We start from the raw sequence: 18,202 nt of genomic DNA, 5'->3' as shown, positions 1-18,202 counted from the left end.
GCGTCCTAGGTAACGCGGTGCCTCGTCATCGTCGCGTTATCGCGAAGGATATACGATCGGCGAAAGTTCGCGCAAATTTTTGGCAAACAAGCAACCGGCGATGTAAATTATGAAATTAAATTTAGCTTGAAGTGCAACATCGAAGGCGCCCATTTAAGGAGTTTTCGTCTATTTGCGGAAACTTTGCGTATCGCATCGCTTTATCTGCACGCCGTAAATCAGACTGACACCATGCTGAATATCGGCCGAACATATAGCATGGAACGTCATTGTCAGTGGGTATGCAAATTTCGTCAGGTACTTTTCCAAATTCCTACGAGGTTACTTCGTCAGGTGTATGCATGATTAGATCGTGGGTGCGTAAGCGACACTCTTTCGAGATCTCGTCGCCGTCGGTACGGCGCGCCACTCCAGACGGTTGTTCCGATGCAGATGCCAGACCAGCGTGTCGAACGCACAGACAGGAAATAATTGAGACACGTAAGTGCGACGATCAGTCAAATCCGCGAGATTTCTCCCGATCACGCGCGTTCATCGTCTCTGAATTAATCGTCCCGTTGATGCGATCGTGTTCGCGCGCGAGGTCGACTCTGAAGAACGCCGTGGTGCTTGATTTTTGGGAACGTGCAGTTCATCGACGGGAAACCCTCGAGCCGAGACGAGTCCAGAATGACGATTAACGGCACCGAGTCATTTTTCGCGGGCTATGAGCTGAAGGAGCTGACCTTCGGATGGACCGATTACACTCTTTTTGGCGGTCTGCTGGGCGTCAGCATGCTCATTGGCGTCTACTTCGGCTTCTTCAGCACGAAGCAGGATAATACCACCGAGTATCTGCTCGGCGGCAAGACCATGTCCTTCGTGCCGATCAGCATGAGCTTGATAGCAAGGTGATAATACCACGCATCTCGTGCTTCTAGCTGTCTTTATAATGATACCGCAATATTTATTGTTCAAAATTAGCGCGGTGTTTTCTTAATTAACTCATGAGGAAACAATGTAAGACGATTAAACCGAATGTTTCATGTTAACCTTCGGTATATCATTGTAGTATTAATTAAATTAAAGATGATTAATTTGATTAAGTGATTAAAGATGATCAATATACATTTTATTTGAAAAAAATAAATAAATTTCCTCTTTGCTTTTTGGAAAACTTTTACATGGAGAGAGTATTACAGATTATTTTTTTTTAATTCTTTTCAATTTCATTATGTTTCTAATAGTGCAGAAATAGACTGTCAGTAGAATCTATTTTGCTAACATGGTAAATCTCACTAAAAGCATAGCAAAATGTTTAATAGCATATACGAAATCAAAGGATAATTAACTACTGCAGAATATCGATTTATTCTTCACGCAGGGAAAAACAGCAATTGTAGCTATATAGATGACAACTATAAGAGTTTTCGTTTAAAATTATAATATATATAATTTAATGAACTATTTTGGCTAAAATTGGATCTAACGGATCTATAATACATTGGTACGATGTACCGAGAATTGAATGAGAAAGACTCATTTATGACGTGGTCAAAATTCGTTTCAGTCACATATCGGGAGTGTCATTACTCGGCGTGCCCTCCGAAGTGTATCAGTACGGGACGCAGTACGCGGCGTGTATTTTCACGTCTTTCATAACGTGCTTCTTAATTGTATGGGTGTACTTGCCGGTGTTCCACAAGCTGCAACTCACCAGCACTTTCGAGTACTTGGAGATGCGGTTTGCTAGGCCGGTGCGGCAATTTGCGTCGTTCCTCTACACCCTTTCGCTGGTCGTCTACGTGCCGTTGATCATCTACGTGCCGGCGTTAGCATTCTCGCAGGCGACCGGTATGAATCTGCACTTCGTCGCGCCGGTGATATGCATGGTGTGCATCTTTTACACGACAATAGTAAGTGAAACGTTCGATTATCTTGATATTCTTTTTGGAAACTCGCAATTGAGCGACAAAAGTCTGCGACGATTTTATAAATGCAGCAGCATTGTCGTTTACTCGATCGCATTATCCTGAATTGGAAATTTGATCCTAATTTCGACCTCAATATTCCATTTAACGCCTACTTTGATGCTCTGAAGTCTACTTTGATACTATCAAACTTTTTTGATTCTATTTAATACTAACTGTATCGAAAGATTCTCTTTGGAACCTATAATTGGCATTTTGTGTGTTTGTGAGTTACTATATAGGACTTCAGTTTCCATGTATATCAAACATATGCTGATCTTTCAGAATATACAGATGTTAGAAAATTCAGATCGAAAAGCAGGACTAACATTTCGAGATGTTAGAATGTAAAATCGATCATCTGTTAACATTAGCACGTGCTGCATATTGAAAGTAAGATTTATCGATGTCGTAGAGATCACGTGTAGATTAATTTTCAAGGCCGCGGGACTACCGAAATAGAGTATCCGCGTCATTTAGCGTGAAGTATGACATTATCAGATATCGCGATTTGTTTAAACAAAATATAGTCCGCGGCAGAAACGCCACAACGTTTTTATTATTTTGTTTTTCTTGCAATAAATGAAATATAAACGTGAAGACTCCTCTCTTTTTTTCTCTCTTTCTCTCTATTATTTAATTTTCACCTGTTCTGAAAATCATCGAAACGAAAAGGGTTACGACCTTCTTGCTACTGATTCACCATTGATAGCGGAGAATTTATAGTCTGTATTTTAAATTTTGACGAATTTTGGGTCGCGAGGTTTGATTTCACGATCCCGAAAACATCGCGATTTTTTTGCGATCGAGTATACATGGACAGCTATCGTGACGGCTATTGGATGAACGACTGTTTAGACTGGAATTATTTTGTGGACGTGACTGCGGCTTTATCAATTTCGCATCTCGCCGGATTATTTACGATATGCGGCACCGGTACGTGCACCGGCACTGACACCACAATAAACGACTGTCGCGTCACTCTAACAATAAGAAGGCACACAAAAAATGATGAGACTCGCCGTTATTTGCTCAAGACTTATGTTTGTTTGGGTAGTAGTACGCTGGGCAGAGTAACTTACTGTGTTAAATGAGTGTAGGTATGCGACATGCTTTCATTTCATCGCGGTGAAGATAACTTTCTGATATCTCCATCTGATATCAGAAAGATTGATGGGAAAGGATTCTTAACAGCTCAATTTGCAATAATGTACGGAAAAAAATAATATGGTTGACTTGCAAATAAATGTAGTTGTATTAAACAGATTCAATAGTAAAATATGGAACAATTATGTGGTTGCTGTAACCAGAGAGCATGAACTGATGAGTTACTGGCGTTGCAGCAGTGAAGATATACTGAAAAAAGAACATGAAAATTTTGGGAGATATAAAATTTATTTCTGTGAATAAATTCTTTATATCTCAAAAATAAGTTTTCAGATACTTTTTCTCGGTGTATCTGATTGTTCCAACCAGAGTGTATCCATGGTAAATGTTACTCCAATCAATTTCTGGTTACTACAACCAAATCACGCGCAACTACATTGATGTACTAAAATAACATGGTCATATCACAACCATACACATTACCATCAAACAAAGATGACTAAGATATTGCTCACAGCTAAATATTTCTGGTTATGTGCACCATATTATTTTTTTTGTCGCATTAATGTCGGCGATGATTTTTCAGAAACTACACATGTAAGCCGGCGCGCGGATAAGTATTTGGAGATTCACGATGCGCAAAAGTCACGGTTGGCTGATATCCGTGCGGCAAAATTAATATGTAATGATTAAACAGATATAATTAATAAGAAGATGATAGACAATAAAATTAATATATAATGCTGACAGATCATAAACAGATGATAGATAGTGGTGATAATGCCGACAGATAATAGATTTAGGATACATAATGAATTTTGTATATCGTAGCGGTAACCCCGTCGCAGTGTCTCGACACAATCGCGCGTGTATCTTCCTTTCTCTCGCCCCTTAGGTTTACGTTTCACCGAGTCCGATCGTACTGTGCCGTTTGATTCAGTGCACGTCGCGCTGTGAGTGACACTGATACCTTCATTGTGCGCGAATAATCTCTCTTTGAAAACTCATAGGGAGGCCTGAAGGCTGTCGTATGGGCGGACACAGTTCAGATGTCGGTGACTGTCGGAAGTCTCGTTGCCGTTTTGATCCTGGGGACCATCGCCGTGGGCGGCGTCAGCGAGACGTGGAGAATCGCCCAGGAGGGTGGAAGAATCGTGTTCTGGAAGTAAGCGTAGTTGCATTTCTTACGTCACTATCTCTATAAGCTAAAGATTCACTCGCTCGCTCGTTGCGTTAAGAAAAGCGCGCGAGACAGAGAGAGAGAGAGAGAGAGTAGGGTGAATCATGTAATTATTAACATCTTCCTTAGTCATTGGCATTCTAGAAAAGTATGGCTTTTCTTGCGATCAGCGACGTTAGTTCACAGTTTTTTAGTTATGAAGGTTTCTTTTTAAATCATAGAGTGCCCGTGAAAAGTTTAACTACAATGCTGCTCTCTTAAAGTGAATTAGTGAGTAGTCACTGATATCAGTTATAAGTATAGCACTAAGCACTTTCAGTGACATACTTATAACTGCAAATCAGTCTATATTCACTGTTTTCAGTGATGTTTGACTGATTCATTTTAAGAGAGTGGTTGCAGGAAAAACCAAGCTTCTTTAGACAGTGCCAATGACTGCATTGAGAAACAAATTATTTGTTTAACTTGTAATCACACAGAGAAATAATTACTATAAATTAACAAAATAATTTCCGGGAGAAAATTTAAGTTTCTGGTCTCTAGTCAGTTACACGAAATGAGATTTCTTTTTCATGTGGCTACAGCATGGATCCGAGTCCCTTCGTTAGAAATTCGTTTTGGGGCATGTCAGTGGGAATGGTGATGACGTGGTTAGCTGGGTTGGGTATCAGTCAGGTCTCCATGCAAAGGTTCTTGGCGGTACCGAACATCAAAGAAGCCAAAAAGTACGTGCGCATTATTTACTTGAACAAACCTTAGAACCGTTTTCTACACGCGCAATCTTTGCCTTCGCAGGTCGGTATGGTTCCTGGCTGTGGGTCAGGTGGTCGTAAAACTAATCTCCGTCTTCACCGGCCTTACAATGTACGCTAGGTATTATAAGTGCGATCCTATAACCACGCACGTAAGTCGTCTTTTCAATAGCCATGTATATGTGCAGTAATATTTATTTATGGTACTTTTTTGTTCCTTTTTCTCTTTTTTGCTCGCCTTCCCATTTCTAGCTCTCTAAATTTTTTAGAGTGGAATCTTACTCAAGATGAGTGAAAAGTGGAAGCATTTTTAGTTGAAACAACAGTGAAAATATTCGAAATTACATGAGTGAATATTTCAGTCGATTAGAGTGAAAATGTTCCTGTGATGATGGAGTATATCAAAATTTACTCTTTAATTTTGGACAAAAATATTCACTTCAGACGATTCAGAGTAGAAAATTCGCTCTATATACTGAGAAAAAATATTTAATATTTGTAATTATAATCGCATAACATGTGTGTAGAAGATTTATAGATTTAAGAGAATTTTTATAGCAAACGTTATTATAGTGTTAGTAGTCAAATACTACAATAATCTTATTGACGTTGCTACTACTATTTTTTGTTAGATCAACAAAAATATATAGTTGACGTAAAAAATGACTATAATTTTAATAACATTAACTAATTTTTTCTATTAGTTATTTTCTATTATTAGTTATTTTTCTATTATTTTCTATGAGTGAGAAATTACTTGATTACATTTAAGTGGCTCGGTGATCATTTACTTTTCGAGTGAAACTTCAGTCCAAGAAATTTAGAGAATAGAATATAATAAATGTCTTGTCCAACTATAGACATTCGTTCTCTTTCTTGTTCCCAATATTTTTCTTCCCGTGTGTGTCCAAAAGATCACTGTGTGTGAGACAGAATAGAACATCTATTTCCTTTTCTCGCACCTTCTCCTTTCTCTCCCTATTCTTACTTTAACGATCCTGGTATTGGAGAAACAGCGAATCACAAGCGTAATTAAAATGAGATTAACAAGTCGGGCAATTGAGGATTAAATGAATCTCGAGCGTCTCGCGGGGGCGGGAGTGTGGTGTTGAAAGGGGTGGCGAGGACTCTGGTAAAGGAATTAACTTGTTTTCAGGTTGTAGCAAGAAGCGACAAGATATTGCCATATTACGTGCTGGACGTAGCCGCGAACGTCCCAGGACTTCCTGGCCTCTTTCTCGCCGGCCTGGTGAGCGCCGGTCTCTCGACGATGAGCGCCGGACTGAACACAGTCACTGGCACGATTTACGAGGATTTCATCAATCCCTGGATGCCAGAGAGCAACGACAAAGAGACTAAAGCCGCCAACATTATGAAGGTACAAAGACACCCACACGCGGAATATATTACGGTCCGAAACCGCGGAGGAAACAAAGGGGTTTCTCTTTCACTAGTCCTGTCCGCCCGCTGCTCCGTTTTCCGTGGCACGATATCGTTAAGATTTGCCGAACGGATTGAAATGTAGAAATTGAAGGTAAAAATTGAAGAATTGAACACGTATACATACAAGAAGAAAAGAACATTTGATTTGTATAATTTATTTTCTGTTATTTGGATACTATATGCGCTGCAAAGTGTGTTATTTTAGATGAATCTCTTTTTACACGTCTCTTACCGTTTTAAGTCACATCATTTGACATGTTTAAATGTATTAAATTTATAACATTATTTATAACATTATTTATATATTATAACATGTCTCTTAAATGTGTTAAATGACGCGATTTAAAACTACAAGAAATGTGTCAAAAGAGCTTTAATCAAATTACACTTATGTATTTAAAAATAACGTATTTGGATTTATAGTACGAATTGTTGTACTATAAATTGTAGTACGATTTATTGTATAGGAAGATTCCTGTAGGAAGAGAATTCAATTAATTGTGTTCAGTCGATTGCTTTCAGCTTTTGGTTACTTCAAAACGCGGTTGCATCTCTTGCGCGGTCACCTATAACGTGCTATAAGCTAAAGATTTGGTTGTTCGTTGCATTACGAAGAACGCGAGAGTAATCGAGGATGATGAAAGCAACGATGAATTTATGTTACACGGAAAAGACAATTCTATCAGCGTAACTGGATAACACTGGATTTTCCGTTGCCTGAGGACCAGGCAAAAACACGATTGTAGAAACAGGAAGATTTTTGTCAAAAGTCTTATTCAGCCTATTATCTTCACTTATCTCAAACAAGTTTTAAACAGATCTAGAGTTTAAGGAATATTATCGGTCATGATAACAAAGATAACGTTTCTCGTCTGGAGAAACTGAGTTTTCGTCTGGATCTTATCCAATTATACTAACTGGTGTTTGTTTTCCGTATATGTTTTTTTCTGCAAAAACATCATTGCACTGTAAATCCAAATGTGTTATTTTGATTGAATCCTTTACACGTTTTAAGTCATGTCATTTAACACGTTGAAATGTATTAAGTTATAATTTACACATGTCAAATGTGCCAAATTACGGGAGTTTAAAGTCGCAAGTGTTAAAAAGGCTTTAGTGGAATTACACGCTTATGTGTTTAAAAATAACACACTTGAATTTGCAATGTACACTTTTCGTAAATACGCGGTTTGGAGAGATGCACGCGTGTTCTAAATCATATTCGCGAATCGTATTCTCTTAAAGTGAATCAGTAAAAATGTTTCTGATTGAATTAGTCAGAGGATAATTTTACTGATAATTATTTCATCGATATTCATTGATTTTTCTCTAATTATTTCATCGATATTTTCAGTGAAAATATTACCATTTTCTTTCTTCATCTTATATTTCACTGATTTCGATTCGTGGAAGTAAGATTTTACAAAATTTGTTATAGACTATGTCAAATCCGACTTTCTGCATTGTGGCGGAATTAACGATTTTCATGAAATTTTACGCGCAATGATATTGTCTATATTTGCATCAAAACTGATAAAACCTGACTTATAATGTGCTCTTTGCTTTCTGTTTATATTTGTCTATATTTTTCTTGTTGAAGGCTTAAGGTTTAAGCCAGAAAAAATAAAGAGAAAGAAACAACAAGCAAAGAATATATTATTAATCATGTTTAACAGTCGCTATTAGCTGATTCTTTCAATGAGATGTTACTGATTGCAGTGTTGTACTTACAACCAGTTATAAGTATAGTATCTCAATGAAGGAATATGCTAATTGTACCTTAGAGAATACGAATATACGCGTATCGAACAGTGTGTTGCACATTCCAAAACGGCTTGTGTCGTCCTCAGGTCACAGTGGTTATCTTAGGCTTCTTGTGCGTCGGCATGGTGTTCCTCGTGGATCGTCTCGGTGATATCTTCAGCTTGTCCCTGACCGTAACTGGCATCACCGCCGGCACTATGCTGGGTCTATTCTCATTGGGGATACTGGTGCCTTGGGCGACGGCCAAAGGCGCGATGATAGGTGCCCTGATCTCGATGGTGACGATGATGTGGATCATCGTCGGCGCGCAATGGCACATGGTTAATCATCATTTCTCTTATCCCTCGCTCCCCACCTCGACCGAGGGTTGCCTGCGAACGTCAACGGGTTTGCTCAATCAGACGGCGACGATTACCACTACCACGCAGAATCCGGTGCAGATTGAGTCCGCGGATGAGCCCTTCTTCATATACAGGATATCCTTCATGTACTACACGATGTTGGGGGCTTTGATTGTGATGGTGATCGGCACGATAGTCAGCTTTATCTGCGGCGCGCCTGATTTGGGCGACCTCGATCGAGATCATTTCCCACCATTTATCACCAGGTATTGGTCGATTCGTCGTGGCTTTATTCGAAATGTGTCAGGATACTTCCTTTTAACTTTTCACTCGAGACTTTAAGGAATACTAAAAAAAAAAATTATAATCTTATCTCATATCTTATCTGATCTTGCAGTTCTAGCGAAAATGATCTACGAATAATGGGTGTCTGACGCAAAATGTATATCCCGTGTATACATGTAAATTAGGAAAGATCAAACTGAACATATAATTCTTCTACCATTTTTAAAAACAACCACGTAGAATTTTGAGTTATTAATCGAAGAAGATTGGCGAATGATATAACAAATTAGCTAAGATGCATAAACCAGTAAATACTGCGACATCGCAAGTATTTTGTATTTAATCAATGTAAATGACAGAGACAGAATATCATATTTGAACTATATTTGCAAAATTTAGTAGGAAAGTCTCTCTCTATGAGGCTTATTCAAATTAAGACCAGATTAATAATTAGTAACGGGATTTAAATTTGCCTGCAGATATCACTAGAATGCTGTTTCTGTACATTCTACATACAACAAGCAATTTTCTGACAGATACAAAACTCAGGGATAAATTTTAACTATGACATTTGGAATTCTATCTCTACCACAGCAAAACATTTTTTAAATGAATTTCTTCATGTTTTAAAAGATCTCAAGTTTCATTCGCGTGAAACCTAAACTCGATGTCTGCTTTGATGTTACTTCGAGTTTTAATATAGTCCTGAACATTCAAATTTGATCATTCGGCTCGAGTACCTTCGTCTACAACTCGCGTATCTCCTATAAATGTCATTATCATTTGCAGATTCATGCCAACGAAAAAATATATGGAAGTGTCGTTGCATGCGGTGCCGACCGCGCTGGTAACCAATTCCGAGAAGGAGGAGTTGAAGTCTTAGAATAAGAATATCATCGTATATATCTTCTCGTCCGCGACGTTACGAGAATGTCATTACGGCGGAAGGGTGCGACGCGTACTCGACCTAGTTTGTCAAATCGCTCGATTGCGAGTCCAATGATCTCTGTGACGATATTATATATTCTGTAATCGAGAGCACATTAGCTTAAATATTCTATTGTACAGCATTCGAAGCGAATTCATACGCGAAGACTGGTCTCATCTCGCGGGCTGGTCCGACACCTCGGACATGTCGTTATCGATACAAAGGCGCTCGTAGATTCCTGTAAACCGCCCGAGAAGGGAAGCAACGATCAATAAATCCCCAAACAGTCCACTCAAACAATCGACAAACCTCCCACAAACTATCGGGATCTACGGCGATCGATGGGCCAGCGGACGCGAGTAGAGCTGCCGAGAGAGTAGAGTAGCGGGTATAGTAGAGAGAGAAAGAGAGAGGAAGATATAACTGCATCTAACTGGCTCGTTCGGAGTTGAAAGCACCCATTAGGACGTCGATGAGGGTGTCAAATTGACTAGATTATATATCTCGCCCCACGCATCTCAATACAAACAAGTCCCTCTCGCCCTTACCCCCTTCCCCGGGCCCGAACATCTGGAGGAACGATGCCTATCGGATTAAGGCCGAATGTAAATGCCGCGGGAGTTTTTTGTCGAGTCATTCGTCGAGTCTCTCTTGAAAATCCGCGACGGGTCGTGCCGGAGTCGCGTCATCGCGGCCGACTCGTGACAAATTTCGAGAGCCGCCTCGTCGGCTGGGTCGGTTTCTCGTGGTCGAGCGAAGGGGCCCGATGATCGACCGAGCGAGGCTACCTTTTCTCGACGACGAGCTGGAACCTCTTATCAGCATATGAGATGCGACCGTCGAGTCTTTGGATCGAGGGAAATCCCGGGCCATCCGCGGAGACATTTCACATCCGGCGGAGAAACGGAGCTTCTTCTTCGGGTTCTGCTGCCCCGAGAAGCGGCGACTACATTCCATCGCTGACCGTTTTATTTTATTGGACTGAAAGGTGTCAAATATAGGTGGCAAGAGAAAGAGAGAGAGTCTCCTCGTCTACTGACATACCGATGCGCGACCTCGAGGGAACCCTCCGCCCTCTCCCTCCCGCTGTTTCTCTCTTTTCCCCCCCGTTCCCTCCTCACCTTTCTGTCCGGTCTGATTTCAACGTGTGGATAAAATCCCGAAGTGAGGGCTCGGCTTGCATTGTGACCGGCTGACAGATTTCTGACAGATTCTGTCTGATTTGGTGTCGAGTGACAGACCTGAGAGGCCCGATCGCGCAGCGTCTCCTCCTCGTGGTTGACGTTGCACCGTCTCTTTTTACAACGGGGCGTCCCTCAAAAGCGTCGTTTGATGCCGTGCGCTTCGCCACCCCTCTCTAGTGATTCTTTTCATACCAATTATTACATACTTAAAATCAGGCTAACGGTTAAAACCGGAGTAAGGAATTCATGTTTACGACAGCACACTGAGAGAGAGAAAAAATGATTGATCTAACCACAATTATAGTTATTTTTTGCTCCAACCGTATTTTTTAATTCTAACTATTTTTTGTTCTAACACGAAACTGGTAGAGGTAATACGCATACAAGATTATTATCGCTAATCTTACAGCAGAATTTATATGAAAAGTAGTTTTCTCGGCCATAATTGACAGTAATTATTTCTCTATGTAATCATACCTCCAGATACTAAACATTTTTTTTCAGTGCAAAGGAGATGATATTTCAAATTCCCAGCAAACACCAAGTAACAGTTGTATAACTAACAATTATATAATTGTTACTTGGTGTTTGTTGGATGGACAATACTTGAGATCCCAAAGACGCGTAAATTTTTAAATACAGAGTTTGACACGTTGATAATATTATTAGGATAATAAAGAGAAGAGAGTAATTTACGCGCGCGCCTGACGAATATGCGTAGATCAAAGACAAAATTTAAGCTTCGACTCGCAGTTACCGAACGGTTCCTATCAAGTTCTCCCGCTGCTGCTGCTGCTGCTGCTGCTGAACGACTGTATACTGTGCGAAAGCGCATAAAAGGCCGGCGGATCGACGCAGTGTGGGATACGGCTTATTCGGCGACAATGCCTGGGGCTAGGCGCGAGCATAAAGGCGCATAATGCACCCTACTAACGTGAAAATTATTCTGTCAAACATTCGGGCGTCGGATTACGGCGGCGGCGACGGCGGCGGCGACCTCGTGTCCTTCTGTGACACGCTTTTTCAGGAAAGGCACCAATTGGCCACCTTCGACAGATGCCGAAAGGATTTCTCGGTCAACGAGATGCGAATCCGCGCGAGAGCATTATTATTAGACGACGCGCTAGAATGTCGCGCGCCGCCTCGGCGTTTGCATTTCAAACAGTCGACTCATGTAAACGACTCGGGAAAACGCTCGTATACATGTAGGTCAAACTGAACAAAAAAGTCCACTACCATTTTGCAAAAAAATATAGTTAGATTTTTTAGCTCTTTAATTAGAAAAAGATTGGTCATTTATCATTCGCCAATCTTCTCTCAATAACTCGAGAGTCTATATAGTTTTTTGGAAAATGGAAGAGGACTGTTTTGTTCAGTTTATTTATGTTGTTGACTTTATGCACAAAATGCCCCTTAAATCGCATTTATCATCACTCATCTTGCATCGCGTTGCGTGCGACCAATTTTCTTGAATTAATGACTCAAAATTTTGTTAGTGATTATTTACGAGTGTTTTCCCATCTATACAACAGATACTCTGCATATGAAGTTGGAAAATTTTTATTTTCCTTGACAAACCACGAGTCACAAAATAATTTTTATTATATAGAATTCAAAGATGCTTTTATTTTCTATGGGCGGAATAAACAGTTTTATATCTTTTATTTTATATGAATAATTGAACGTGTGTATCGGGTCAACGTGTTAGAGAAAATCACCAGACTCGGGAAATGAACTTCAGACACTCGTGTCATATCGTCCCGGTCATTGTAACCGTCTTATACCGCTATAAAAATTATCGCGCAACGAAACGTACAATGGATTCTCCGACAGACGAGACGAGATGGAACACAAAGTTACAAAACAACCCCTCCTTTGCGGACGCGCGCGAATATTGTGACATTTCTTCTTCGAGTGACATTCAATTTTCGGGCTGGTAGCAGGCGTCGTGTCTCCCTCAACCGCACGCACTGTACGCACCGTAGAATGGAGAATACGATACATCCGTGCACCCCAGCCTACCTACCCCGCCCGCCTTTCACAACGCCGCTGCATCTCACTAGATGCAGCCGGGATGCTCTCATGGCAAATACAAACAAACAACAATCGACCCCCGTTTCTGCCTACAGGAGAGAGGGAGAGAAGGGGAGGGGGGAGAGAGAGAGAGTGGGGAAGAGAGGGATCGACGGACAGCTAAGAGGAATATCGTGACGCAGGGATAGTTCACCGCAACCTTTGAACCTTTGAGTTTGAGTTTACGTTGAAAAGCGAATCTTTTGTGAGTCTCGAGATTCACCACGAAATCCAATCGTTCCACTTTCCTCGAATGCAAAATGTAACGCATTCATTAGGATGAATTAATGTAACAATCGCGAAATATGAAATTTAACTTTGATTATGCGAGTTATTCGCAATCGAAATATCGTATGTATTTCTTGTAGCAATCGTTTAATTGCAGAGAGAAAGAGAGGGAGAGAGAGAGAGAGAGAGAGAAAAATTTTAAAAACGACAATAACATCACGCGTTTGCATTAGTTTCCGAATTTTTGTTTGCGAAGGAAACTATAACAATTGCAATATTTTTTTCTTAACGTTAGTACATTTCTCGTTTCTTCTTACAGTAGCTTCTCGAATGGAAATATGTTTAGGTCCGAGAAGAGGAGTTGACTATTCTCGCTCGAGTGCATTGTATCCAACAAATAAGCAAGCGCGGCCTGTGGATGTGGAAACACATCTAAACACGCGTTCGAAGAAAGAGCCGGAATATATATGACTCCGGACCGAGATAAATCGCACAAAGAGAACAATCCGAACAGCCGGCATATCAGAGATATCCGTCGCGTAGACAGTGAAATATTCATTTTGGGAGCATCATTAAACATTAATTCCGCACTTGTCAATGCATCCTGTAATTTCAGCTTTTATTTGCGCACGATATCTCGTCTTCTCAGTTAAAATATGACTTCGAATCTCCCGAAGGCAGAGAGAGGCCCGAGTAAATTTCATTTATCTCTTTTGATTTAATGTCGCGATTGTTTCCTGTTTTGATGCGTTTCTTTATAGACGGCGTATTTTTCAAGCGAGCGAGTGTATGTTATGTTAAACGTGGATTGAAGTTGTTCAACTTTTGTGTCGTAGCCGTGTCGCGTGTAATTTATTAATAGTCGACTCTTTATTTTTGCATCGCGTTCTGTCATCGTTTGTCTATCCTCTATCTTGCGCGAATTTGCAATTAGCTATTGGAAGGAAACGTGATATCGGGTCAGATTGAAAAGCGAGCTCATCCGTTTCTGGTTCAATGTATCGTGCGCGAATGTACACGATATCGTGTCGACATAGCGTAAGAGGAAAAGGTGGAGAGAGGGGACACGTATATTTCAGCGGTGAGGTAGATCGTACAAAGAAAGTTAGGATATACGCTGCCTGGCTCCGGACCATCGCGCAGAAAGGGTCACGTTTATTCTCATGTAACGCGTCCCTACAGGTTGTCTCAGGCACAATGTACTTGCTCGTACAGAGAGGCCGGAGGATGAGTTTGGGAAGGTGTCTCGTTTCTTTCAATATGTGAAGTCATCTTCACACACCTGAGTCATCTTCGAGATTCGCACGAGCCGCACTGAGAAAAAGATATTTGAAAAGTTATTCGTGGGATATAAAGTTTGTTTCTGCTAAATTAGGTCTACTTCTACGAAATTAAGTCTATTTCTGTAAAATAAACTTTCATGCCATGCGCGCGAATAAGATTTCAAGTATTTTTTCCTCAGTGTATGAACAATCATACTTTCCGGGTATAAAAGAATTGACAATACAATCTTTACGATTTGTTTAATCTCAGAAAAATCTTCTTGCAACAAGAATTTTTAATTTGGAGTTATATCCAGAAAGAATATTATAATTTTTTTAATATGAATTTTTTTCAATTTTGGGATGTTTAAAAAAAAAATACTTGAAAATTTGTTCGTATAGAATATAAAGTTTATTTTTGTGGACAAATTTTATATCCCACAAATAAATTCTCAAGTATTTTTTCTTAAGTATTTAATTAATAAATCTCGCTAGATATATAGCAAATTTTTCTGAAAACATTACAAATTATTTTTTTAGCACATTTGAGTTTCTAAAATATCAGTAGTATACATGAAGTGAAAAGATAGTCAATTATTGTAGAATATCGATCTATGTTTCTATCACAAAATTCTATAATATTATATGCTATAAAATCCTCTTTGCATAAATATGTAGGCATTTAATGTTGAGAATTAGATAAACAACTGTAAACGATTGTTTATCTTATTCGATCGAATTTCTCTGAGAAGATGTGATCAGAACTCCGGAAAAATTTATATACGAGAGAAAATATTAGGCAATGCCTGAAACATCCTGTATATGTCGCGTTGTTATGGGAGGCAGACGTTGTCGCAAATACATGACGTATGGATACTTTTCGAGATACTTCTTTACAATGGCAAGCATCTTGACAAGAATATGAGAAGCAGCGGTTTAACGGGAGAAAAGCCAATATCCTACATTATTGAAAAACAGGACGAACGCTTGACTTATTGCAACTTTTGTAAAATTTATAAGGAAAATTTTGCAAGGCGAGTTCGCGATTACATGTTGTGGTATCAAGATGAGACAATCAAATACTGCAAATATGTATAAAAAGAAAAAAGAACAGAAAAATCTAGAAAATCCCCACATTATAACTTCAAAATACAAACAATATTGTCGAAGAGTGTAAAAAGAAACTCTAATAAATTTTTATATATCCAACATATTATTATGATTAATTTTAGTTATAGTTAATTTCTTAGTGTACGAATTTTGTCTTATAGACAAGATTCATCTACGATACACTTGATCAAGTGGCACGTGTCTCGTATTGTTCTGCGATTTCGCCGCAATTCGCAATTTATTTATATACCTGTAACTATACGTGAGCCATAGATGTCAATAGCGGATGGCTAAATCAAACGTCCGCGAGATCACGTATTTGCAGTACTTCCGTCAAACACAGCGGCGCGTACACATCAGGAAGCAGAGGGGGGCAAAGAGAGAGAGAGAGAGAGAGAAAGAGAGAGTGAGAGAGAGAGAGAATGGAACAAAAACACGCAAAGTCCCTGGACGCCGCGCGGGCTTTCGACCTGACCTCGCTTTGCCACCAATTAGCATCTCCCTTAATGACGATCGCGAGCGTGCACGCGCGCTCGTACGACGCTCACACGCCAATAGGTGCGCGCGCGTATACACACGTACGCACACACACATTCGCTCGCGTGCTCCCCACGTGACGATACACGCACACAAGCGCAAGATATGCGCGTGACCGCGGGCTGAGCGAGACAGAGATAGCGACGTGATCCATAAAAAAGCCCTTTGCCCCACCAGTCGTGGTTTCGCCCCACCGCCGTGATCTCGCCCTACCAAACGCACCTACGAGCGCGGTGCGCACCCCACACTCTCCCCACTCGCGCGCCACGTCGCCCCCCTCTACTCGCCGCTTTCGCGGAAGATCTTTATTTTTATCGTGGACCGATTAACGGCCGTGGAGAGAGCGTTCTCCACGCCTCCTTCGAGTCTGTTCGGCCAATCGCTGCGCAAACTGCCGGCCATTTTGGTCCATGCGGATGCTGCGATCGCATGTACCGTCCTTGTCTGTCTCTCATAGTTGCGCCTCACTGCGCACCGAGGAGAGGGTGCCGTTTCGTGGACGTGTGTGCGTTTGTATGGTGGGTGTGCGCGCGCGCGTGCCCACAGTCGTGTGTGTGCGGACACGCATGCTTGTTCATCGAGGCAGAGTGCTTCCATTAGAGGACGAGAGATGCTCGAGGAAGCCGCGCTCGTTGGATTCTTCATCCGCGCGCAACAAGCGCGTCATCAACATTTCCCTACGGCCCTTGAGAAGCTGGGAGTAGGCTGGTACGTGAAATTGTACTCGAGAGCGCGCGTGTCCGTTGACCGACATAGCTACTGAGAACAGAATCGGGAGGACAAAGGTCGCATGAAGGAAACTCATCGTGTTTAATCGTAGAGTAATGGCACTGGGGTACCGTATCCCCTCTTCTTTTACTTCTCATAAAGAATGAAGGGCAATCGGTATCCAAATAGCGTTTAGGTTCTGCGCTGTATCGCGATGTTATAGGTAATTACGATGACTGGTATTAAATATTTAAAACAACGACACGAAGAGATGGAGGAGGTAAATCGAGAAGGAAAGAGCACAAGTTGGAGCTCGTTGACTCTGCCCTTTTTCAGTGCCCTTCTTTTTCTCCATACGACGAGCACGTTCCTCCATTCGCTTATGAGGGTATTGCTCGCGTGTATGGGGGATACGCGTGTGTTTCACTGAGATAGAATCTAGCCGCGAAGAGGGTAAGGACGGGGATAAAGAGGGTAGGAGAGGATAGGAGAGGGAGAGGGAGGGAGGGAGGGAGAGAGAGAGAGAGAGAGAGAGAGAGAGACTGCGAAGTCCTATGTATTTCCCTCTCGTACGCGTATGTATCATCGAGGCAGAGCTTATTTATAATGATAGCAGGACTAAGACGGGGAGATAGGGGCAAAGAGAAAGAGAGAAGATACCGAACTCTCGCGGACCTCTCTGTACTTCTTCGCTTTCCACCCCTCGCCTCCTTCACTGTCTACCCACCAACCCACCTACTCGTTCGCGCTCGCGGCGTATCCTGGTGAACGACGATGGTGGTGGGGTGCTTTCCAGGGGAGGTGGTAACAGGGAGTGCATCGAAGGCAGGACGATCCAGGAGCTTCCTGTGTGCGGGTACTCGCGCGAACACACCCCCTCCGAAAGCCCTCGTGAGTACGCGTTCCGGTAGCGAGTTCCGTCCGTCGGTGTGTATGCGAATAGCATTCCCCCCCCCCAGCCTCATCGACCGACACGAACACATGTACGGGCGTAACCCTCGTCCTCCGCGTATCGCGCTTCGAAGGGAGCGAGATAGAAGAGCTCGTTGGTAGCGGGAACGCATCGAGGGCAGGACGAATCCAAGACCACGCGTGCTCTCTCACACTATTGTCCGCGAATCGCGTATACATGTGTGTTGCCAGAAGCGAGACGAATCTTGTCAATGTGCCGTAGCCCCCTGTTCTCTCACTCTTGGAGCCATACACACACGCAATATCACGAGCAGTCTGTTGCCCAACACTACCGCATCTTCGAGGGGTCTCGCTCTCTCGCGGGATCCCCCGCTCGTCGATCCTGCGGTACCCACCTCTCTCTCTCTCTCTCTCTCTCTCTCTCTCTCTCTCTCTCTCT

The 18,202-nt window shown here is 41.6% G+C and overlaps 2 protein-coding genes and 1 long non-coding RNA gene across 4 annotated transcripts in view; 2 read left to right on the top strand and 1 right to left on the bottom strand.

Annotated features, from left to right (window-relative positions):
* Window positions 1–291: 291 nt before the first annotated feature.
* On the top strand, window positions 292–10,040 carry LOC116848152 (sodium-coupled monocarboxylate transporter 1-like). Its single transcript, XM_032823958.1, has 9 exons — window positions 292–480; window positions 631–890; window positions 1,550–1,895; window positions 4,067–4,221; window positions 4,821–4,961; window positions 5,032–5,140; window positions 6,145–6,366; window positions 8,282–8,802; window positions 9,611–10,040. The coding sequence occupies exons 2-9, from the start codon at window positions 670–672 to the stop codon at window positions 9,702–9,704; spliced, it is 1,809 nt and encodes a 602-aa protein (XP_032679849.1). The 5' UTR covers window positions 292–480; window positions 631–669; the 3' UTR covers window positions 9,705–10,040.
* Window positions 8,780–18,202, bottom strand: part of LOC116848162 — a 140,031-nt gene continuing 130,608 nt past the window's right edge. Inside the window, exon 5 of the long non-coding RNA XR_004378919.1 lies at window positions 8,780–8,884. This is a non-coding gene — a long non-coding RNA (uncharacterized LOC116848162). The remainder of the gene's footprint in view (window positions 8,885–18,202) is intronic.
* LOC116848154 (homeobox protein OTX2-like) overlaps window positions 16,667–18,202 on the top strand; it is an 83,982-nt gene continuing 82,446 nt past the window's right edge. Inside the window, exon 1 of one of the 2 annotated variants that reach the window (XM_032823961.1) lies at window positions 16,667–16,851. The gene's annotated coding sequence lies outside the window, so the exon portion shown is untranslated. Of the gene's footprint in view, window positions 16,852–17,264; window positions 17,305–18,202 lie in introns of those variants that run through there. The other variant, XM_032823962.1, reaches the window with a different exon arrangement.

This window comes from Odontomachus brunneus, unplaced genomic scaffold, assembly GCF_010583005.1.
Source record: "Odontomachus brunneus isolate Ranch 3 - 2012 unplaced genomic scaffold, Obru_v1 Obru_scaffold_090, whole genome shotgun sequence".
In the NCBI taxonomy this organism is placed as follows: domain Eukaryota; kingdom Metazoa; phylum Arthropoda; class Insecta; order Hymenoptera; family Formicidae; genus Odontomachus; species Odontomachus brunneus.
The sequence above is the reverse complement of the archived record's forward strand: the minus strand, read 5'-3'. Positions and strand labels throughout refer to the sequence as shown.